The sequence below is a fragment of the Scyliorhinus torazame genome, chromosome 1 (genome assembly GCF_047496885.1).
Source record: "Scyliorhinus torazame isolate Kashiwa2021f chromosome 1, sScyTor2.1, whole genome shotgun sequence".
Taxonomy (NCBI): domain Eukaryota; kingdom Metazoa; phylum Chordata; class Chondrichthyes; order Carcharhiniformes; family Scyliorhinidae; genus Scyliorhinus; species Scyliorhinus torazame.
In genome coordinates, this window is record NC_092707.1 from 126,452,941 (window position 1) to 126,477,879 (window position 24,939).

General features: G+C 47.0%; 1 protein-coding gene across 2 annotated transcripts in view; it reads right to left on the reverse strand.

Moving 5' to 3' along the window:
* The window catches only part of LOC140412023 (discoidin, CUB and LCCL domain-containing protein 1), a 236,370-nt gene that overhangs the window by 88,299 nt on the left and 123,132 nt on the right, over positions 1 to 24,939 (reverse strand). For both annotated transcript variants that reach the window (XM_072500789.1, XM_072500787.1), the window contains exons 4-8: positions 24,124 to 24,175; positions 16,351 to 16,423; positions 11,657 to 11,790; positions 10,657 to 10,694; positions 2,204 to 2,404 (exon numbers count right to left, since the gene is read on the reverse strand). In XM_072500789.1, the coding sequence (XP_072356890.1) occupies positions 2,204 to 2,404; positions 10,657 to 10,694; positions 11,657 to 11,790; positions 16,351 to 16,423; positions 24,124 to 24,175 (498 nt within the window). The remainder of the gene's footprint in view (positions 1 to 2,203; positions 2,405 to 10,656; positions 10,695 to 11,656; positions 11,791 to 16,350; positions 16,424 to 24,123; positions 24,176 to 24,939) is intronic.

Sequence of the window (24,939 nt, forward strand, 5' to 3'; positions counted from 1 at the left end):
GCCCTTGACAAAGCCCGTCTGCTCCTCCTTGACTACTTCTGGCAAGCAACTCTCCAGTCACTTCGTCAGGTTCTCCACCAGGACTTTGGCGTCCATGTTTAGGAGTAAGATAGGTCTGTATGACTCACACTTCATCGGGTCTTTGTCTTTTTTAGGGATCAGTGATACCGAGGCCTGTGCCAGTATGGGCGGCAGGGTCCGTCTCGACAGTGAATCATTGAACATCTTCCACAGATGCGGGGCCAGTGCTGACGCGAATCTTGTATAGAAGTGCACTGGGAATCCGTCTGGACCCAGTGCCTTCCCTGATAGCATGGTGTTAATGCTCTTCATGACTTCCTCCAGTTCTAATGGTGCTTCTGGGCCCTGTCTCCTTTCCTCCCCGTGACAGGTCTGTCCAGCCCTTTGAGAAACCGTTTAATCTTCGAGTCCCCCTCTGGTAGAAAGCCACAAAGGCTGCATTAATCCTATCCAGTACTGTGGCGAGCTTGCCGTTTCTGTCTTTCTGCCCGGCCCATCTCCAACCTCACATCCACATAGTGTGGAGCGTGATCAAAGATTACTATTGCAGAGTATTCCACTCCTACCACCCCTGGAAGCACCGATTTTCCCACTACAAATCAATTCTGGTGTAAAATGTGTGGACCTGGGAGAAGAACGAGAACTCCTTCTTCCTCGGGTGTGCAAACCTCCACGGCCCACCCCCCATCTGCTTCACAAAGGCGTTCAGCTCTCTTGCCATCGGTGATTGGTTCTCTGATTTGGGGCTGCTGAAGTCCCTCCCCCCATGATGAGTCGGTGGGAGTCTAGGTCGCGGATTTCTACCATGGTCTTTTTTATAAAGTTGCGTCATCCCAGTGTCCCCCCTCCCCCTCCTCTGACGTGTCAGCCATACTTACTGCGTGGATGTGCCCCTGCACTCTGGGGTTTTCCTTTGTTTGGTGGCCATCCAAGAGGACGTGCATTCGCAAGAAAGTGAAGAAACATTGGTCTATATGTGTCCATTAGTCATGCTGCCTTCCCAGCTCGATCCTACGGATAAATTCCTTCACTTCTCCCGGTGAAGTAATATTCTTTGTTCTGATAGATCACCCACAGTTTGGCCGGTATAACATCCCGTACTGCACCTTGCTCATACATAGAGGTGCTTTGGCCCTATTAAACTCGGCCCGGCGCTTGGCCAGGTCAGCCCCAGCCTCTTGGATCATGTGCCCTTCCTACCTGCAGGACCGCGTGTGTCGTGCCCAGTTCAAGATTCGCTCCTTGTCCTGGAAATGGTGGAGCTTGCTGATGACGGCCCGTGGTGGTTCCCCTGCCTTGTGCCTCTGCCAGAGTGACCTGTGGGCCCTGTCAACCACTGGGGCTTGGGGAAGCTTTCACCCCTGACCAGCTTATCCAGCATCTGCGTCACGTACTCTGGCGGATTCCTGCCCATAGTGCTCTTTGACAGCTCCATGATCCTCAAACTCTGGTGACGGGTGGGAGCTGTTTTTCTGGACCTCCACCTTCCTTTGGATCGCTCTCTGGGCCGCCACCAACCTTGCCACCTCTGGCTCCATTGAGGTGAGCCGGTCACTCTGGCTGGTGGTGGCCTTCTCCAGATCTCACACCAATGTCTCTAGCTGCCATTCCGCTTTTCCAGCGCTTCCTTGAAGAGGGCCAGAGCGTCTGCCACCGCTGACTTCACCATCGCTATCAGGTCCTCCTTGATGGTGTCCTTCTGTTTCAGGAGCTTTTGGTTAGGAGCTCCATCCATTGCATTATCAGCGGGTAGGCCGGCGTTTGTGTCGGTGACTCCGCTCGCTCTGCCATGTTGTGCTGTGACTCATTCCTCGTGTCTGCCACCTCGGCCTTCCTTTCCGAGCTTTTGCTGCCTTTATTCTCTTTTCTACCCTTTTGCTGGTTCAGGGTTGTTTCCCTGGGTGTTAAATGGTTATGGGTGAGGGTGGGGGGGGGGGGGGGGGGGGGGCGGTTTGATTGACTTAATGGTCAATTTTCAGATAAAAAGCCCCGAAGCTGAGGTCTCCAAGGAGAGAGCCACCTTTCATGTGATTGCTCAGCACATCCTCACCACTGGAGTTTGCAGAGACAGTTTTACTCTGCGCTGGCTTGTAGCGCGTAGCCTGCGAGGACACCATGTAAACTTAGAAATGTAGATTAGAGTTTGGTTAATAAAACTTGAATATGTAATATTCACACTGACCTGTGATGTTCCTCCGTTCTCCCAAGTCTATTTGCAGCCATTCCCCCTCGTTGTCTGAGTTTGCAGCCCAAGCCCAAGGATGTCCTTTGCTGCTGACATTAGCTTTGTCAGGAGACCAGACAATCAACTCTCCAATGTCATTCTTCTCCGTCCACGATGATGAGGCAGAAAAATGCCTGTTCTTAAGAACACCATCGCAATCTGAGAGTTAAAGAGATATCACATTGGTTACCCTGAACAGGTATGTGTATGTTTATTTCTTTGTTGTGGTTTTGGACCGGAGCCCACCTCCCCCAACATTTTATTAGAAAACTGGACAAGAAACCCCAACAATCTTTTCAATTTGTAAACTGCGAGGAAAGGATACTTCACCCCCATGAGTGATTGCACTGACAAACAGGGATACTTTGTATTAAAACAAACTTTATTAACTTGTATTAAAACAAACCCACTGGGTGGGTTTCCTCCGGGTGCTCCAGTTTCCTCCCACAGTCCAAAGATGTGCAGGTTAGGTGGATTGGGGCAGCACGGTGGCGCAGTGGGTTAGCCCTGCAGCCTCACAGCGCTGAGGTCCCAGGTTCGATCCCGGCTCTGGGGCACTGTCCGTGTGGAGTTTGCACATTCTCCCCGTGTTTGCGTGGGTTTCACCCCCACAACCCAAAAGATGTGCAGGCTAGGTGGATTGGCTACACTAAATTGCCCCTTAATTGGAAAATATGAATTGGGTACTCTAAATTTTTTTTTTTTAAAAAAGGTTAGGTGGATTGGCCGTGATAAATTGCCCTCTGACCAAAAAGGTTAGATGGGGTTATTGGGTTACGGGGATAGGGTGGAAGTGAGGGCTTAAGTGGGTCGGTGCAGATTCGATGGGCCGAATGGCCTCCTTCTGCACTGCATGTTCTATAGTAACACAGGATTAACCCCATTAACAGCCAAGAAAAACAGCTTTTCAATTAACCCTTAAACAGTTCTTGAAAAAAAATAAAGAAAGGTATTTGAACTTACTTTCCCATCTACTTCTAACAATTTAAATTAAGCAACATCCAACACAAGTCAAATGCCACTTATTCATAAAGTTAACACTCCGTGGCTTACAGATTTATTCACAAAGTCCTGGGAGAGAAGCTTTCAGAAGCCAGTCTGAGAGACACATCTCCTTTCCTGAGAACCCAGAGCAAAACCCTAAAATGGAACTAGAAACAGACACAGGGCAGGGCTGAAAATGAAACTAAAAAGCGGACCCAACATCTCTCTTGACATCACAGTTGCGTGGCTGCTAACCCCTTAATCACAGCTTTAGCGGACATATAATCTGGATACCTTAACGTAAATTTTTTTAATAACATTACAGCAACAGGCAATAATACAATAGAATCATAGAAATGGTACAGCAGGGAAGGGGGCCATTCGGCCCATCCTGTCCATGCTGACCCAAAGACACCCAGATGCCCTTTCTAATCCCACCTTCCTGCAGACGGCCCATAGCCCTGCAGTTTACAGCACCTAATGTGTAGGTCCAGATACATTTTGAAAGCATTTAGGGACTCTGCCTCCACCATCAACTCAGGCAGCGAATTACAGACCCCCCCCCCCTGCTGAACAAAGATTTTCCTCAAGTCCCCTCTACTCCTTCTGCCACTTAGCTTGAATCTTCGACCCCTGGTTTTTGACCTTTCTGCCAAGGGAAACAGGCTCCTCCTGTCTACTCTATCTCTACCCCTCACAATTTCGTGTACAATATATATCAAAAATTCCTACATTCATCACATCTGTTTGAATTCTCCCCACCTGTGCAGTTTTGTGTTTCCTACAAAAGGGAGAAATTTAAATTTCAGGTTGTATGGAGTGGGATAGAGATTCTTTTTAACCCAGACAGTGGAAGAGGCAGCATTTTTGATCAAACTTCCCACTTAATCCCATTTTCTGCACTGTTTGTGAAAAGGGGCAGAACCATTGACTCTGTTCGCCGGAGCTCATCAGTGCAGGGAGAGATCTGGATGCCATTTTTAAATGTCGCCCCAAACTCGCGACTCCCCCTCCAAGCCCCATCTCACCGATAAAGGGGTCCTCAGCCCTGGCATCCCATCATGCAGAATATGTCAGCTTTGCGTCTTGGCAGTGCCAGCCTAACACCCTGGCAGCGCTCCTGCCCAGAGGGCATGCACCTGGGGACTTCCATTCCCTGGGAGATCCACGCAAGTGCCATTCAGTTTGTGGAGAACAAATCCTGAATGATGCTCGCCCGAGGTCTCCAAGGCGAGGGGGTTAGATCCCAATGCTTTGCATAGATCTCGGGAATGCATATTAGAGTGAGACCAGCATATAATGCAGATTTTCCAGAAACTGATCACGCCCACAATGGGTGGAATTCACATTGTGACTTCTTGCACGATTGCGTTAGATCTCACGAGGCGTGGCGAGCCGGGTAGATCCCGGAGGAGTGATCTCCTGGCATTTACCGGCTGTGCCGCGTTGCTTTTCGGGCGCAATGTGGCCGGTAGATCTCGCCCAGAGAGTGAGCTGTGCCAGCGGAACAATATCAGAAAACCGTCAACAAGGGGAGAAATTCAACTCATGACCACCCATTTTGCACCTGTGTAGTGAACTCTTTGAAAGCCCAACACCAAATGGATGCAATAGTTAGATGAATATATACCATATCCTTCTCACCTGAAACAGACACAAGGCTGGTACGAATATGCCACTCAGATTCCTATGTCAGTAATAGAAAACCAATTATGAAATTCACATGCAAATCGGCAGAGCATGAGCCATGCACATTCCACATATTTGTACAAGATCTTGAGCCACCTAACCAATGCTTCTTAAAGAGACTTCGAGGTCAACTCAAAGAGCCAAGAAATTTTAGCTTTACTTTTTTGGCCCCAGGAGAATTAGGATGGCTCCTCCCAGCTTCACAGGGATACTCTGATCTGCTGCCTGTACTTCATGCCATAAAATACTGTAGCTAAAAGACCACTCCAAAGGCTGGGACATCTCCGGCAAGTAACTCATCTCCTAGTAATGTTCTTGTTGGATGGCCTGATTTATATCACAAGAACACTTGTAGCTAAAGCTGTAAACAATTTATTAACATTAACTGTGGGTCACCTAAATACAAAACAGCAGATGAATAACAGTATTAACATGCACACGCCTCTCACTACCAGCTCTCCAGTCAGTCTGAAGTCACCTGACTCTAACATTCACTTATATACCAATGAGACTCCTAGTGGTCAGTCGGTGAATTACAACACAACCGTGATATCACCACATCCCCTTTCCTTTGAAGGATTGTATATTCATCTATATACATTATCATCAGTATATTTACATGTGTTTTCATAAGCCTGTGAGTCTAACAGTATTATTTTTTCTTTAAAATTTAAAAAACTCGTTTAACAAATAGGTATAGAACAGCAAGCATAGTCTGGTGAAATAGTCAAAATCTACAAATTGAGTCGATCGGTTTTCTTCTGACTCTGGTTGATCTTCTCAGAGTTTGACCTTGCTGCTCAGACTTGTAGATTCAATGTTCTCCAAGACATTCTCATGCTCAGGAACTGCTGGACTATCTGACACTGCAGCTCGTGTTGATTATGAAGTAGATTCGTCATCCATCACGTTGTTGTGAACGTCTTCTCTGGTTTTCAAGTGCGGGCGGCGATTTCATCTTAAATCAACCCTTCCTCTGTCTGTACATATTTCTTCAAGTACAATGACTTTTCTTGAATATTCAATTGCCTGAACTTCTATTCTCATAATGTTATCACTACTCTGTTGCGCAGTGGTTAGCACTGTAGCTTCACAGTGCCAGGGTCCCAGGTCCGAATCCTGGCTTGGGTCACTGTCTGTGCGGAGTCTGTACATTCTCCCCGTGTCTGTGTGCATTTCCTCTGGGTGCTCCAGTTCCTTCCACAAGTCCCAAAATATGTGCTGTTTGGTAATTTGGAGGTTCTGAATTCTCCCTCAGTGTATCCGAACAGGCGCTGGCATGTGGTGACTAGGGGATTTTTGAAGTAACTTCATTGCAGTGCTAATGTAAGCCTACTTGTAACAGCAATAAAAATTGTTAAGTAATGGGTTAAGAGACATGGGTTAAGTTGTCTCATTTATGTTAAGTATCCAATAATTGACACTGATATGTAAAGGGGCTTCAGGTGGCCTTTGTGTCAGGTGATGTGATGATAGAGTTTTGTGCAGAGTCTGTTAAAGTAAAATAAAGGTGTTTGTGAAAAGGAGCAGAACCTTTGACTCTTTATACAGCAGCAGCTAAACGTGTAACAAAAATTATTATTATTATTCCTCAGAGGTAATAAAGTTCTAGACACTCTATCATAGAGCCAATTTTGTTTTGCTTTAATGTTTTACATTTCCTGCAGTACCACTGCATTCTCCTCCTTCTTTTCCAAGTATGGAAGTGTGGACGCAACCTTCTATTCATGAATAACTCTGCTGGCGATCTACCATGTGACATTGGTAACACTTCGTAGCTTGATTTCGCGAGATATGGATCAGATTGGTTGTCTATTACTTTCTGTAACGATTGTTTTACAATATGTACACTTTTTTCATTAAGATCTTTGGGATCCATGCCTATACGAACATCACCATTTTTTGTTTCGCACACACCATGGAATTTACCCCATTGGTAGGTTCTTCTATCTTCTTGATAACTTGCGGTTTCATATCTGATACGGGTGATAGGGTAGAAATGAAATTGACATTTATACCTACATCTTCAGCAATTTCACTACTAACAGTTTGTATTGGTGCTTTAGATAATGCATCTTCTTTAAATTGTATCTTGTTGGCGAATGGTAATTCACTAAAATCAGTGAACACATCGCTGAATTTCGAATTCGAATCGTTGGAGTGTTGATCTAATCCTTTGTGGATGCTATATACCAACTGCACTAGACCTAATTCTACATGGGTCTGATCACCTAATAATGAATCCAAGCCCTCAGATACAATACAGAATGGGATGGAATAAACTGTGTTCTTCACCAGCACACTCAGGTCACAAGCGGCATAACATTTAATGCTTGAACTATTATAATCGCTCAGATATTTTGTGATTTCTTCTACTCGGCTGAAGTTTTAGATTTTTAAAATCAGTCTTGCTGATTAAATTGGCTTTGGCATCAGTGTCTAACTTCAATTGGACCACTGTACCGTTCACTTCAAGTTGTAGGAGCCATTTGTCCTCATCTACCTCATTTATTTTAAGTGGAGTATCAGTTTGAATTTTTTTGAGTGCCGGAGAATTCTTTTGACTCTCCAAAAATTCTTCTCCTCTGTTATTACTCCAACAAACAATGATGTTTCATCACTGGAGACTGTATCTTCCACTGTGCTGACTGATCTGGGGTTAAGCTTAGAGTAACAATTCTGAGCAAAGTGATTTTTTTCCCCTTTGCATCTGGAACAAGACTTACCAAACGCTGGATACTGCCTTAATTTGTGCCTTTGACCACATCTTTTAGACAGAAGTTTAATACCATCCAGCCCTGGTACTATGTAATGTTCTTGTCGGACGGCCTGATTTTATTACAAGAACACTCATATAATCTTTATTATTGTCACAAGTAGGCGTACATTAACACTGCAATGAAGTTACTGTGAAAATCCCCTAGTCACCACATTCTGGTGCCTGTTTGGGTACACAGAGGGAGAATTCTTTTTTTTTTTCACAGAGGGAGAATTCTGAATGTCGAATTCACCTAGCAAGCACATCTTTTGGGACTTTTGAGAGGAAACTGGAACACCTGGAGGAAACCCACACAGACACAGGGAGAACGTGCAGACTCCGTACAGACAGTGACCCAAGTGGGAATCGAACCAGGGACCCTGGCGCTGTGAAGCTACAGTGCTACTGTGCTGCACACTTGTAGCTAAAGCTATAAACGATTTATTAACATTAATAAATCAATAGATGGGTCAACTACAAACAAAACAACAGATGAATAATAGTATTAACATGCACAAGCAACTTCTCGCTTCCAGCTCCCCAGTCAGTCTGAAGTCACCTGACTATAACATTCACTTATACACTAACAGGACTCCTAGAGGTCAGCCGATGAATTACAACACAACCATGATATCACCACACTCCTGACTCCCAAAGCCTGTCCACACCGACAAGGCAGGTATGTGATGGAATACTCTCCACTTGCCTGGATGAGTATGACTTCCAGTAACACTCAAGTTCAACACCATCCAAGACAAAGCGGCCCAGTTGATTGGCGGCCTCCATTCACCATCTTAAATATTTGTTCCCTCCACTGCCAATGCACAGTTGTGGCTGTGTGTACCATCTCTAAGATGCACTGCAGCAACTCACCAAAGCTCTTTATTCAGCGTCTTCCAAACCAGTGACCTTGTCAGGGTCACTTACGTTCCATGAAGAAAGTTAAAAAAAAACCCTTCCCGCCATCCCTTGTGCAGGAAATCCTGCTGATTATGATTTTTTCCAATCAGTAAGCAGGTTGTTTGTAGTTTGCAGTGACAGTGAAATGAGGTCCAAAACCAAAACTGTCTCAAACTCCACCTCAGCAGGAGTGGTTACAAGATGAATTTCTTTCTCGGCTCCCCCCTCCTATCCCTGCCCTATTATCTTGAGGAAAGAAGGGAAATTCCGTGTGGCAAAAACCTTGCAAACAAAGGAAAAAAAGACTGCTGATCCTAAAGTTTCAGGCAGTAAATGGCTGGATGGTCATCCGTATAATGAATTAATTTAATACTGAAAACTGTTCCTAGCTGAAGATAATTGAGCTAACCTGACTTTTATATGCAAATTTCACATCCATCCTTAAACACGCCAAAGTAGAAAAAGTCAATCAATTCATGTGGTTTTCACTGACCCAGAATCGGGAATTCACGACAGCTTTAACTGGTCTAAGGATGTACACGTTCTCAGGAGGTACAGGTCGCAACCTAGCTGCACTGTAGCAGCAGAATAATAACACCGCATTACCAGTTGCTGTCAGAATAGAGGCTTTCACTTGACTTACTGTAAGTAATGTCATGAGATGTCTACTGGTTTAATAAAACTACCCTCACCATTTCATTATCAAAAAAATAGAAGCTATTGTCGTCGAATCCTACTCCACAAGATAATTTCAAGAACAGAACCCAAACAAATGAATAAGTGCTATAGCTTAACAAATAAATTAAAAATCTGGGTTTCATTAAACATTTTGCTTTCCAGTAGCCGTGGTCTGATATTCATCTTACAAAAGCATCTCATGTCATTCGCCTTGCCCTGCATCTTACTGCAGAAGATCTAAAGTGCCTTGGCGAGAATTTCCTGGTGAGGCTGGTAGAGCTCATCACTGTCGCGCCTTCCTTATCAATTGATTAGAAAAGCTATTTGTTCTATTTATAGTCAGCAATATTTCAAGCTGATTAAAAGAGTTAACAATATAAAAAAGTATATCTGCCTACTCCTCACATTGCATTCAGTGAGCCTTATAGACAATACTCAGTAACGACAACTTGAACCCTGGACTATAACATTCAAACAAATTCATTAAGGAAACTGCAACCCTACAGTGGGAATTTTAATGTGATTTAAAATGCTTGTGTCAAATCTAATTGATCCAAATGTAGCAATCTCCTGCAATTACTATACAAATATAACCTGCATTTGCTCGGAGTCATTAGATATCATATCAGTGCTTCTAGGCAGCAGGCACTGCAAAATTCTGAAACAAGAAATTATAGTCTATTACACAGTAAGGTAGGATCTTGCTGTATGTTAGATGGTTGTCATGCCTGCGTACAGAACAGTAGTTGCTGCTGTTCAAAATAGTTAATTGCATGTGTTGGTACATTCCTTAGATACATGATAAAACCCAGTATAAATGCAAGTCATTTTTTCTTTGAAACTGAGTCTGGTACAGCTCTCCTCTCCACATCCTCAGGGCTACAATACCTATGCACATCGATTGCATGACAAGTCTAGTCATCCATTTTCAGATCTGACCTATTAAATTCAATTATTAACCACACTTCCCCCTCCATTGTCAAATCCTGTTTGAGTATTGCCAAATCATCCTGGAGGACTTCACTGATATCTTGGTCTCAAGGACTGAACCCATCTCCATAAATACTTCAAGTGTCACTTCCTTTATGAAGTACATTGAGAGATTTTGTACTATGTGAGGGGCTTTACTTTCCATCCCAGACAATAATTATCTTCAATGTATTCAGTGAGAATTGTGGTTTTCTGCGGACGTTGGTCGGGGTAATCGCCACCATCAACATTTCAACAATCTGCCCTTCTGACCGTGTGTCACAGGTTTCAAAGTGTGGAACTTCTTCCACATGCTCACCAATGCTTCCTCTTAATTGGAATGGTGCATGCAATAGTCTGCAAGTTCCACTTGTAGAGCTTATTTTAACCATCTTCGTGAAAAATTTGGTACACGTAAAGTTTGTTCTTTTACCTTTGTTGATCTCCATCCGCTTCTCAGACAAAGGACCTCTGGAAGATATGGAGACATCAAAGCTTTATAATGATAGTTAAACCCGTTTCCTCAAACATAATGTACAGCATCTCACTATTAAAGTGAACCAGAGGACATTTTCATTCATGCAATTTAAATGTGCTCCACAAGGCGCCTGGTTATTTACACATTGCGACTGAAGGTGACTATGTATTATTTCTTAAATAAATAAAAACTCTTGCACTCTATACTGCAAATGAGATCGTTCAAGTTAGAGCTCATATCAATCCAGGAAATGCAATTTGTTATCTTTTCTATACTTTGCCCTTTCACTAGCACTTACCATATAAAGAGAAAACGAAACTCAAATTAGATGTATTGTAGCACAATATGAGTCAAGTTACTCGTGTTTAACAAAGAAATGCCACAGTGTGGTCATTAAATTCGCAACATCCTCTGGGTGCAGTTACTGTGGACAGGATTTTCCATGTGGAGTTGGGAGCCCGATGAAATCCCTGTCTAAACCCTGTACCATGTTGGCATTAATCATCCGAGGGTTTGTCTGCCGAATGGCAACTGTCAGTGTGAGCAAGGGGCATATATCGGCCCCTTAATTGGCTCTATAGGTTACCCACCCACCGACTTGGGGTGGGTAAGTGTTCCGCACCTGGTCTGGCTTCCTCTGAAATGGCTGGGAGTTGGGACTGTGCCAGCGCCCGGCATGCTGGCCAGAGTTGGGAAATTCCAGGCCTGCCCACTGCCAACCCTGCCCCCACCTCACAACCAAAGTCCTGCCCTGTGCTTCTTCTTATAAAACTAATCCTAAGGGAACTATATGTTGCCATCTCGATTTGAGAAAAGCCAGCTCTTGCCATGAAGGCATCAGCAGCTGGAATGTCTTCTGGTGCTCCCTGATCACCTGTTGCAACATTGGTGACACTATGACAGCAGACCAGACGATATGCCGCGGAAACTCTACCTTCAGTTTTTTAAAACTTACGTTTTCGTTAGTATTCCATTTGCAGAACCCGCTTCATACAGAGTGATGCCTCTCCTCAGAATCACTGAGATCGGGCCCCCCAGATCATCCGATATTGCACCAGCGTGGATAGCTGCTTTACACAAAACAGATGTCTATGGAATAGAAAATAATTTATTACCTTCAACTTATTTAGTAATTATTGTGAGCATGTGTTGGATCTGGTAGTGCCATCTTCATCATCAACACTTTAATTGCCTGCCATCTTTACATTTCTGCCTCAGTGTTCACTGTATTGGAGCCCTCAAATGTAGGCAGTATTTCACAACAACTTATATTTATATAGCACCTTTGATATAATAAAACCTCCCAAGGCACTTCATGGTGATCTTATTGAAACATGTAAGAATTTGAGGGGGGGTTTAATAGGGTAGTTGCTGAGAGGATCTTTCCTCTCACAGGGGAATCTGGAACTAGGGAGCATAGTTCAAAATAAGTGGTCTCCCATTTAAGATAGAGATGAGGAGGAATTTCCTCTCTCAAAGGATCATGTTTGGAATTCTCTCTCCCATAGGTCGGGTTTGGATTTCTCTCTCCCAGGGAGCAGTGGAGGCTGGGTTATTGAATATATTCCAAGTTGTGTACGACAGAGTTTTGACTGGCAACAGAGTCAAGGTTTAGGGGGGACAGGCAGGAAAGTGAGGTTAAAGCCATAATCAGATCAGCCATGATCTTATTGAGTGGCAGTTCAGGCTCAAGAGGCCGAATGGCCTATTTCTTAAAGTTCTTATTTTATGGGCAGCACGGTGGCGCAGTGGGTTCGCCTCACAGCGCCGAGGTCCCAGGTTCGATCCCGACTCTGGGTCACTGTCCGTGTGGAGTTTGCACATTCTCCCCGTGTTTGCGTGGGTTTTGCCCCCACAACCCAAAGATGTGCAGGGTAGGTGGATTGGCCACGCTAAATTGCCCCTTAATTGGAAAAAATGAATTGGGTATTCTAAATTTTAAAAAAAGTTATTATTTTCATTTGAGCATTCTTGAACAAAATGTGGCACGAAGCCTCAAACGGCGATATTGGGCTGGTGTCTCCAGTCGCCGATGGCGAAACCGCGTTCGGCAACAGGCCGCAGAATCCAAATTCCCAACAGAATCAGGGGTGGCGCTGCTTTCGTGATGCTCTGCCCCCTCCAAAGTGGCATACTCTGCGAGTACGCCGCGCCACGTATCCACGGCCTCAGGCCATTGCCTGAGGCCCGCCCCCAATGCTCCGCCCCCAGTTTGCCGAGTTCCCGACAGCGTGGGTCTCTCATGATCTCACCCGTCGGGAACTCAACGTGGCGGCTGCAGACTCAGTCCAGCGCCGCCACAGTTGGGGGAGGGCCGATCCGCGGGTAGGGGGGACATTATTTGGGGCTGAGGGCACTGTGGTGGGGCGTTCTGGGGCGCGTGAGCCGACCGAAGGGGGGGGGGGAAACTATTTTGCTGCGTCCGCCATGAAGTACGGCACGGCCGCTGCAGGCCACCAGCGTGCGCATGCACGGCCACGGACCCGTCAATTCTCCGGGACGTATCGGCAGCTAGAGCTGGGTGCTCTACACTGCCTTCCTGCTAACCCCCAGTAAAACGGGGAATCGGTGGCCGTCTTGCACCAGTTTTCCGCCACTGTTTCCACGTCGGCGTGGGGGACATAGTCTCCAAATCAGAGAACCCAATCCATTACGTGGGACGGTCAAAAGCTTGGACAACATGGTAGGTTTTATGGACTGTCTTTAGGGAGGAGAGTGAGGCAGAGAGACACCAGGACGGAATTGTTATGCTTTGGGCCTTGGCAGCTGAAAGTGCAAATTCTAATGGTGGAGTAATTAAAGTTGGGATGCTCAAGAAGCCAGAATTCGAGGAGCACAGATAAAGGCTGGGAGTTTCCGCTCTCGATCACGTTGGGTGGGTTCAAACCCGACAGGTCTCCCAAAGCATGCACCTGACGACCAAATCTCCCAGCAGAGCTCAGGTGTGTGTAGTGCTGAGGGGAAAGGTCATGTATGGGCACTGCCCTCTGGCAGGGGGCAGTGCCAGGGTAGACCCAAGGTTGCAGGGTGAGTTCCTTTGCTCTTTCTGTACTTGGGCAGCCTTCAAAAATGGCACCCTGACCCTCGAGTGTTTAAGTTGCTGGTGGGCTCGGCAAATCAAAGGCTGCCCCACTAGCGATACATTGTGGGACCCACCCTGTAAAGATCCAGCTGAGCGACCACACGGATGCGATGACAGTTAAAAAACTCAATATTTATTTTACCTAGTAGATACAACTCCTACTCCCGAAGGTCTCCCGTCCCCTGCCCACAGTTGGACCAGATATTTATGTCCCAGTGGACCCTTGCTTAAGGGTGTAGCTCTGCTCCCTCATCTGAGGAGATCATACCTAGGTGATCATCTCTACTGGGACTCTGATGTTGCAGACCCGATGGTCTTCAGTCGGGTTATAACCACCACCCCCTCCCCCCCCCTCTCCTCCCCCCGCCAAGCCCAATACATCGTCCATTTCCTTTGCCCTCTTTGCCAGGGGCTGTTTCTCACGTGCCTGCTGTGTGGGGCCCAGTGGGGTGTAATGGACGGGGAGCAATGTTTCTGGGTCGAGCACCTGGGTGGGTCCACCATGTGGGGGTCGGCGGCCCCCACTGGATCCATCGGCAAGGTCTCTATGTCCGATTCGGGTTCAATATGTCGGTGTCCTGCATCTCAAGATCGAGTGGCTTATCCGCCTCGACGGGTATCAGCGGCGGCTGCACTGGAGGAAGGGCCACCACTGGATGTGGGGGCTTCAGTTTTCCATCGAGGACATCTAGGGCACGGCTGTGGAGGTGGTCCACGTTCCTATTCGACTCCTTTCCTTGCAGGCTCACTGTACACAGGATTGGGCCTGAACATAATGGGGCAGCAGTGGTGGAGACTCGGACTCCGAGCCTGCTAATGACATTAACATTGATGGAAATGCTTGATTTGCATTCACCGTGGCATTGGGCAGTTGCAAGCTGAGTCCGCCAGCGGGGGATAGCAACATCACCACCGCCAAACCCGTATTTCTCTCGACGCTCCATTCTCCTCCCAATCAGAACTTCCAATCGGAGCGGCATTGAATGGAGAATCCACTCCTTGATCTCAGTGAAACATAGGGGACGGAATTCTGTGATCCTGACGCTAAGTGTTGAGGCCGTCATAAACACCGTCGCGTCTCACGACGGCGTTAACATGCCCTCAGGAGCAGCAATTCTGACCCCTTTAGGGTGCCAGCACAGCACTGGAGCGACCCACGCGCTGCAGCTGACGTGCCGGCGTCAACTGGGCGCCGCGGGTCTGCGCCTGCGTACTGCAACCGGTGCCAATGTGTGCATGCGCAGTGCGACTGGCACCAATGCGCGCATGCGCAGTGGCGTCCTTCTCAGCGCCAGCCCCGACGCAACATGGCGTAGGGCTACAGGGGCTGGCGTGGAGCAAAAGAGGCCCCCAGCCCAAGAGGCTGGCCCGCCGATCGGTGGGCCCCGATCGCAGGCCAGGTCACAGCGGAGGCCCCCCGCGGTGTCGGACCCCGTTTCCCCCCCCTCCACCAGGCCGCCCCCGGATGCATGCACACCGAGGTCCCGCTGGGTAAGACTACATGTGGCCGGCGCCGGCGGGACTCGGATGTTTTGTGCGGCTGCTCGGCCCGTCCCGGGAGGAGAATCGCGGGGGGGGGGCGTAGAGCAGCCTCTGACCGGCGCCGCGCTGACTGTGCCGGCGCCAATGGCGGCGATTCTCCGCTCTCAAGATCGAGGGGCTGATACGCCTCTGCGGGTATCAACGGCGGCTGCACTGGAGGAAGTGGCCACCACTGGATTCTCCGGAGAATCGGCGGACCGGTGTCGGGGCGGCGTCCCGCGATTCGTGTCCGGCCTGGCGATCCTCCGGCCCGGCGTGGGCTGAGCGAATCCCGCCCAAGATTCTGAGGGTGTTTGGTAGCGTATTCACTGAAAGATTGTTTCCTCTGGCTGGACACTCTACAACTATAAGGCACGGTCCCAGGATAAAGTGTCTGATATTTAAAAATGAGATGAGGGCGGCACAGTGCGCGATAATTAGAATTGCTGCCTCACGGTGCTGAGGACACGGGTTTTAGCCCCGGGTCACTGTCCGTGTGGAGTTTGCACATTCACCCCGTGTCTGCGTGGGTTTCACCCCCACAACCCAAGATGTGCAGGATAGGCAGGTTGGCCACGCTAAATTAAAAAAAGAGATGAGGAGGAATTTCTTCACTCAATTGTGATTCCCTTAAATTCTCTGCCCTAGAGGGCTGTATATACTCAAACCTTTTGAGCATATCCATGGCAGAAATCAATAGATTTTTTGGTTATTTTGGATTCTAGGAGAATCGAGGGATTGGGCGAGAAGTAGAGTTGTGGCCACATTCAGTTATGATCCTGTTGAATGGCAGAGCAGATTTTAGGGACCACATGGCTTACTCCTGCTCCCACTTCTTACATTCTTGTCAAAACTATTTGTGCTCAGCATTACCGTGAAGAGAATGCAACAATATTTAATTGTCTTGATCTGTCAAAACTGCAGCAAAAACAGAATTATACACTACTTAAATGAGGGGAAACAAATACAAATGCTCGTGGTATTCATATTTACATGTCTTTAAAAATTCAACTGGTTATTTGTTTAATGAGTTGATTTATACTCACATCACGATAACCCTGTTGAAGATTTCCCCAAACATCACCAGTGACATTTTTACAACCCGCTGGACAATATTTACTGTAATGTAAGCAAAAGGAATAGTTAGCACAGAAACACTGCAGAACAATGAACTGCTTAGTAAATCAATACTTACATTAAGTGGATTCTGCGTGAACTGTGTTCCAAAAGTGCTTTCGCGTTCCTGCTCAGGCATTCGATAAGCAGCGTCCAAAGCACTGTTCAAACAGAATTCAAGACCTCCAAGTGCCACTTTCCTTCACGAATATGTCCTTTTTGAACCCAATGGTGGGCCAGTAAGAAAGACCCACATGATTTGTGTTGCTACCCTTAACTAATTTCCGTTGAGTCTCAGACACCATTTCAGGCACAGAGTTGGCGGGACTCGGCATTTTTACGACGTCCGCTCGGCCCATCCCGGACTGAGAATCGGCGGGCCGGCCGCGTAGAGCGGCCCCCAACTGGCACCGCGCCAACCACGCCGGCGCCAATGCCACCGATTCCCCGCTCTGCGGAGAATCGCGTGCCGGCGTCGGGGCGCGATTCGCACCGGTCGCGAGGATTATCCGGCCCGGCCCGGGGCTGCGAGAATCCCGCCCATGATTGGATTGGATTTGTTTATTGTCACGTGTACCGAGGTACAGTGAAAAGTATTTTTCTGCGAGCAGCTCAACAGATCATTAAGTACATGAGAAGAAAAGGGAATAAAAGAAAATACATAATAGGGCAACACAACATATACAATGTAACTACATAAGCACCGGCATCGGATGAAGCATACAGGGTGTAGTGTTAGTGAGGTCAGTCCATAAGAGGGTCGTTTAGGAGTCTGGTGACAGTGGGGAAGAAGCTGTTTTTGAGTCTGTTCGTGCGTGTTCTCAGACTTCTGTATCTCCTGCCCGATGGAAGAAGTTGGAAGAGTGAGTAAGCCGGGTGGGAGGGATCTTTGATTATACTGCCCGCTTTCCCCAGGCAGCGGGAGGTGGTTGGGAGGCAGGTTTGTGTGATGGACTGGGCCGTGTTCACGACTCTCTGAAGTTTCTTGCGGTCTTGGGCCGAGCAGTTGCCATACCAGGCTGTGATGCAGCCAGATAGGATGCTTTCTATGGTGCATCTGTAAAAGTTGGTAAGAGTCAATGTGGACATGCCGATTTTCCTTAGTTTCCTGAGGAAGTATAGGAATTGTTGTGCTTTCTTGGTGGTAGCGGCGACGTGGGTGGACCAGGACAGATTTTTGGTTATGTGTACCCCATGGAATTTGAAACTGCTAACCATCTCCACCTCGGAGATGCTGACAGGGGTGTTGTACAGTGCTTTGCTTCCTGAAGTCAATGACCAGCTCTTTAGTTTTGCTGGCATTGAGGGAGAGGTTGTTGTCGCTACACCACTCCACAAGGTTCTCTATCTCCCTCCTGTAGTCTGACTCGTCATTCTTCGAGATCCGGCCCACTATGGTCGTATCGTCAGCAAACTTGTAGATGGAGTTGGAACCAAATTGTGCCACGCAGTTGTGTGTGTACAGGGAGTAGAGTAGAGGGCTAAGTATGCAGCCTTGCGGGGCCCCCATATTGAGGACTATTGTGGAGGTGTTGTTGTTTATTCTTACTGATTGTGGTCTGTGGGTCAGAAAGTCGAGGATCCAGTTGCCAAGTCTTAGGTTTTGGAGCTTTGATGTGAGTTTGGCTGGGATTATGGTGTTGAAGGCGGAGCTGTAGTCAATAAACAGGAGTCTGATGTAGGAGTCCTTGTTGTCAAGATGCTCTGGATGAGTGTAGGGCCAGGGAAATGGCGTCTGCTGTGGACCGGTTGTGGTGGTATGCGAATTGCAGTGGATCAAGGCGTTCTGGGAGTATGGAGGTGATGCGCTTCATGACCAACCTCTCGAAGCACTTCATTACGACTGAAGTCAGGGCCATCGGATGGTAATCATTGCGGCACGTTGCCTGGTTCTTCTTTGGCACCGGTATGATGGTGGTCTTCTTGAAACAGGTGGGGACCTCGGAGTGGAGTAGGGGCAGGTTAAAGATGTCCACGAATACATTGGGCCAGCTGATCTGCACATGCTCTGAGTGCACGGCCAGGGATCCTGTCCGGGCCCGTCGCCTTCCGAGGGTTCACCTTCAGGAAGGCCGATCTGACTTCGGAAGCTGTGATGGTGGGTATGGGTGAGTTATGGGCTGCTGGGGCACTCAATAGCGCATTGTTGGTTTCCTACTCGAACCGAGCATAGAATGCATTGATGGGCATGAATTTATAATACTTATCCACTAATAGTAAATAAACACCAAAAAGGTTAGGGTTTGTCCATTCAAGTGTAAGTTAATTCCTAATGGTGTGGTAACTGTTAATTGCAGCAAAATTACCTCTCTGGTCCTGAAAATAACTTTTATAAGTTTAAAATTTCACTCCTTCAGATATTAATTATTGCTGGAAATTAAAAATAAATTAAACGCTAACATTTAAAACTTTTTATTTGTCTATTTTATCTGTCTCTTAATGCCACCATTCTTTCTTTCTCCTTATTTTGCTTTTGGTACAGGATTTTTTTTTTGTAACTGAATTAAATATTCCAACGCATACCTCAGTATGGATTCTTCCTCTGTTCCTGAGGCTAAGTGCCGACGCCAACAGAGGATACGTGGTGTTTCACGACAGGAAAATCAGCACAAAACCCTCACCGATTCCGGTAACGGTGAGGGGCTAGCACCGGGGCTTCGTGAATCACCCACGGAACGCAGCTGGAGAATCGTCGGGTCCTGGGTCATCCATGCGCAGGGCTGACAAGCTGCAGCCCGCACACACCTACACTCCCCACACATGCGCCAGAAAACATGGCACCGGCCGTACTGGACCGGGTACCCGCCCACCCCTACCCCACAGCCCACCTCCTGGCCAACCCCCATTAGTCCACCCAGCCCTTACAGAAGCCCCTCCTGCCAGTGGCACAGATCTCGGCCGAGATCGGTCCACAACCGGCACGCCAGGCTCATGACTGCTGGGACCATATGTGGCATGCGGTATCGGGAACCCGGCCCATCGAAGGCTGAGCATCGCGGGTGGGCTGACTGATGGTGCTCCGACAGGGTTACGACTGTGCGTGGCGCACGTCCCAATGACGCCGATTTGGAGGGGGCGGAGAATCACGAATTGGTGTCAAACCGGTGCCTGCCCCGATTTCGGCATCGGGGGCTATTCTCCGCCCGATCGCCGTTCTCGATTTCGGCGTCGGGCGACGGAAAATCCCGCCCAATTTTTCTTGTCCTATTCAAGCAGGTTATAGATCCCTTTCAGAGGGCAACCGGACAACTGATGATTATGGGCCTAATTTTACTTCTTTACAAACATATGGGTTGTGAATGGGTTAAAATTGGGCCTGATAAGCTGCCTCGCAAAAGCCCACAAAAAAATCTGTGGACAACTACAGATGTAGTGAACAGTGATCAGTGCTCATTGACCGCTGACAGTAAAATCCGTGCAGTTATATTGCTACTGAGAATGTGCCTCTGACAGTCCTGGGTATAAACAATATAACTGCCGGATACATTTTTCCCATTGGCAGCGCACGGGTTTGCCTGTGGCGTGAGGTGGCTTCAATGGGAAATCCCATTGACAAGCGGCGGGACGGTAGAATCCTACTGCCAGCGAAAGGACCGCTACCGAGAAACATGCAGCTGGGGACCAGAGAATCCTGCCCAACGTCTATTGTAGACAGCCAATTGGTTGCATAATCTGCATCACACGTGTAAGAGTTGGAATTAAATAAATAAAGAATTCTGATCATGAGTATGAAGGAATAACTCTTCCAGGGTACTTTCCATTTGGTGGGAGTTCTAATCATGATTGAAGAAAAGAAACGGTATTTCAAGAGAGAAAACAGTAGGTGAAGCAGTTGATCGGCCCATTAGAAATGTCTTAGGAATTTGTGTGGAAAAACCTCCCACATATATATGTTAGAATGTGTGGCCTAGTACATCTGTGAGAAAAATAAAGTAACAAAACATCTCCTCTGGTGAAGTGAACAGCTGGACTCCCTCTGGTTAACAGTGCAGCCTTTATAACATTGGATAGCCCTCTCTTTATGCTGAAGATGCTTTTCGATGACAATGAAACTGACTTCAGGGGCGGGATTCCCCGAGCCTCCGAGCCGAAATCGCGATCGGGGCAGGGCGGAGAATGGGCGTCAAACCCAAAATCGGTGGCAGGATTTTCCGAGCCTCCATGCCAAAATCGCAACCACCGCGGGGGCGGAGAATGGGCGTCAAACCCGAAATCCGGTCCGACGCCGGTCCCGCAATTCTCTAGTCCCTGGAGATTCACCACGAATCGCACAAGCGCGGTCTACAAGTCGTGGGGGGGGGGGGGGGGAGCTCTCGCAGACGGCCAGGCTATCGATTGGGGGTCACCGATTCACGGGCGCGTGATCTCGGGGGGGCGGCCTATATATTTGGTGCCGGTCCGCAGTGTGGGTCCGCCAAGTCGCGCGGGGAGGCTGCCGCAGGCCGTCGCCGGGCGAATGCCGGGCCCCCGACCAGAAGTGCAGGGCCCATTATCAGCAGCCGGAGCTTCAGGAAAGTCCAGAGTTATTTGCCAGCGTCTTGACGCTGGAGTGGGACATAGCCCCATTATTGGAGAATCCCGCCCTAGATGTGTAGATCTCTTTCCGCCAGCCACATGCCGTGGTGTAAACAAACCTCGGCTACATGAATTCATACTATCACAGAATTGTTAAAATATGAATCTACTCTTCTCCCATCTGGAGAAGGCAGCCAGCTTAGTCGCAGAGGAGATGGTCCCATGTGTTTCCTCTCTGTGGTCTGTGTATATATCCAGCATATGGAGGCCGGCTCCCCCATAACGGAGCATACTGTACGGATGTCGAACTCCCGTAACAGGATAGGAGACCTGCATGTATAGAATTGGTGTATTACATAAACAGAAGCCTTGCATGGGCTGAATTTTCCCACTGAGGTGGGAAATAGGAGTCAGATCTTATGGCCCAGGAGACAAAGAGGCTGTCTATGAGAAGTAGCCCCTTTAAGATGCATTCATGTGCAGCCACAGTACAATCATAAAGAGACCACACAATGCAACAAAAAGGCCTGCACAGCAATGGGAAATCTGAGGGAACATTGGATTTCAGTTGAGGTTTGTGCCTGGCATGTTCTACAATATAAAGCAACAGCATAACAATTTATGCAGAGGGAAACCATTGCTTCACCTCAAGTATCTCCTGATGGTGAATAAGGATACTATTTAGAAAAATATAAACTTTACAACCCTGTGATGCATTCACACATTTCAACTCAGAATGATGGTGATTATGTGTATTAAATGATCTGATACTTCATGATGGGATGCTGGCTGTAAGTGCATCCTACGTGTCTTTGTCTTTCCCTAATTAGGGAAAGTCGGCATGGCTTTGTAAGGGGAAAGTCATGTCTCACCAATTTGACTGAGTTTTTTGAAGGAGTAACCAAGAAGGTAGATGAGGGTAATGCAGTCGACGTTGTCTACATGGACTTTAGCAAGGCCTTTGACAAGGTACCGCATGGTAGGTTGTTGCAAAAAGTTCAATCTCACGGAATCCAGGGTGAGGTAGCCAATTGGATACAAAATTGGTTTGGCGACTGAAGCCAAAGGGTGGTTGTGGAGGATTGTTTTTCAAACTGGAGGCCTGTGACCAGTGGTGTGCCTCAGGGATCGGTGCTGGGTCCACTGTTATTTGTTATATATATAAATGATTTGGATGAGAATGTAGGAGGCATGGTTAGTAAGTTTGCAGATGACACCAAGATTGGTGGCATAGTGGATAGTGAAGAAGGTTATATAAGATCGCAACGGGTACTTGACCAATTGGGCCAGTGGGCCGATGAATGGCAGATGGAGTTTAATTTGGATAAATGTGAGATGATGCATTTTGGTAGATCAAATCAGGGCAGGACCTACTCACAGGCTTTTCACAGTAACTTCATTTGAAGCCTACTTGTGACAATAAGCAATTTTCATTTCATTTTCATTTCAGTTAATGGTAGGGAGTTGCGGAGAGTCACAGAACAAGGAGATCTAGGAGTACAGGTTCATAGCTCCTTGAAGGTGGAGTCGCAGGTGGACAGGGTGGTGAAGAAGGCATTCAGCATACTCGGGTTTATTGGTCAGAATATTGAATACAGGGGTTGTGACATCTTGTTGAAGTTGTACAAGACATTGGTAAGACCACACATGGAATAATTTGTTCAGTTCTGGTCACCCTATGATAGAAAGGATATTGTTAAACTAGAAAGAGTGCAGAAGAGATTTACGAGGATGCTACCAGGACTTGATGGTCTGAGCTATAAAGAGAGGCTGGATAGGCTGGGAAGTGTTTTCCCTGGAGCGTAGGAGGCTTAGGTGTGATCTTATAGAGATCTATAAAATAATGAGGGGCATAGATAAGGTAGATATTCAACATCTTTTCCCAAAGGTAGAGGAGTCTAGAACTAGAGGGCATAGGTTTAAGGTGAGAGGGGAGAGATACAAAAGGGACCAGAGGGGAAATGTTTTCACACAGAGGGTGGTGAGCATCTGGAACGAGCTGGCAGGCGGGTACAATTTTTTGCTTTAAAAAAGTTAGGCAGTTACATGGGCAGGATGGGTATAGAGGGATATGGGTCAAATGCAGGCAAGTGGGACTAGCTTAGTGATAGAAACTGGGTGGCATGGACAAGCTGGGCCAAAGGGCCTGTTTCCATGCTGTAAACATCTATGACTCTATGACTCCCTCCAGTTTATTTAGCTTTTATTAGTGTCAGTCTGTGACAGACGCACATGCACTGACGCAATGAGACTGAGGCCTTAGCAAAAACAAATGAAACGTCAAGGCAGCTAGTAACTGGAGAGGGTGAACGCACTATGTTTTGGTAACCATGTGTAGTTGTAGAAACATTTTCACATTCTGTTACAGGACTGTATTCAGAGTGAGAGATTATACAGCTCACGCTTACTATTTATAAATGCTTTCGACGTCTGTTAGCTTCCAAGTCTTGCCGGCAGCCAGATTTCCTTTATCTGTCCTCTGCAGTCTGTACATAACTAAAAGGTATAGTCACGGTAGAAGCTTTGTAGATACTGCACCAAATATTAATCTGTCAAAAAGATGACGGAAACCTATCCTGTTGCAATGCTGATCACCGCGCATAATGGACATTTAAAAGCTATACATTGTCTTTCAAGTGAGAACTTGAATTCTGTGTTTACCACTCTAATTGTAGTTCTTGTTAAAAGAATTCAGATTGTAATTCTTATTCATAGAATCATACACAAAAGGAGGCCATTTGGCCCATTGTGTGTGAGCTTGTTCTTTGAAAGAGCAATCCTAATCCAAGCCCACTGCTTTTTCCTCACAGCGCTGCAGTTATAATATCGTTAATGGCAGATTAGATGTAACATCTACAAAGCTCCGGCAATTTATTTGTTGACTCAAGTAGGAACATGAGGAAAAAACATGATATTGGCAGAGCAAACCTTCCCGAAAGAGGATTTCTGGCGAGCTCGGTTTCCTATCACTAGATGTCATCCTGTAAACTCCCTAACAGAGGCGTGTCCACTGCTTGATAGCTGCCATTTATCTGTAGGACAATTGTCTTACTGCTTCCAACTCCCTTTCCACGTCAATGCACCAACATTCCTGGAATTTTGTTTTCTAAACAATGCAAAACGTTGCACCAAGGCTCAGTTTAACATGTGCAGTATATAAGACAAGTTTAATGTGGATTTCAACTTACCTAAAAGACTGTTGCGAATAATGAATCCCTTTATCCAGGCAGGAAATTAAATCTGCACAAAACACAGTACTAATACATTAATAAATGGAATATGTATTAGTTGATGCAATGGTTTTAAACCCCCCCCCCACCCCCCAAAGGAAATCTAATCTCACTGCAGCAAGCTCAATTCAGATGCCACACTGGAATACAGTACAGAGAAGTGGGAGGTCAATCGCTTTTGCAGAAAGGAAAGGATTGCAGAGGCTTAATGGACAGGACTTTCCACGCAACCCGCCATGTGTTTCATGGCGGCGGAGGCAGCCCGCCATTGGCGTCCCGCTGTTGTCAGCGGGGTTTCACGTTGAATGCACCCTTTGCTGCTGAGGTGCCCTGTTGGCGGAAGATCCCGCTGGTGTGAATGGCCAGAAAGTTCTGACCAATGGCACAGTTCTAAACAGTGTGCAGGGACAGAGGGATCTTAGGTTTTAGGCTAGAGAGGAAGGGGAAATAGAGAGGAGGAGGAAGAACCTGGAAAGTGCTGCCTATGCGACCATAATATGATAGAATCCTTCATCAAAATGGAGAGTGAAGTAGGTGATTCTGAGATTAGGGTCCTGAATCTTAACAAAGGAAACTACAATAAAATGAGGCGTGAGTTGGCTATGATCAATTGGGGAATGTTGCTTAAAGGGATGACAGCGGATAGGCAATGGCAAACATTCAAAGAGCGCATGGCGGAACTGCAGCAATTGTTTATTCCTGTCTGACACAAAAGTAAAACAAGAAAGGTGTCAATCCATGACTTACAAGGCAAATTAGGGATAGTATTCGATC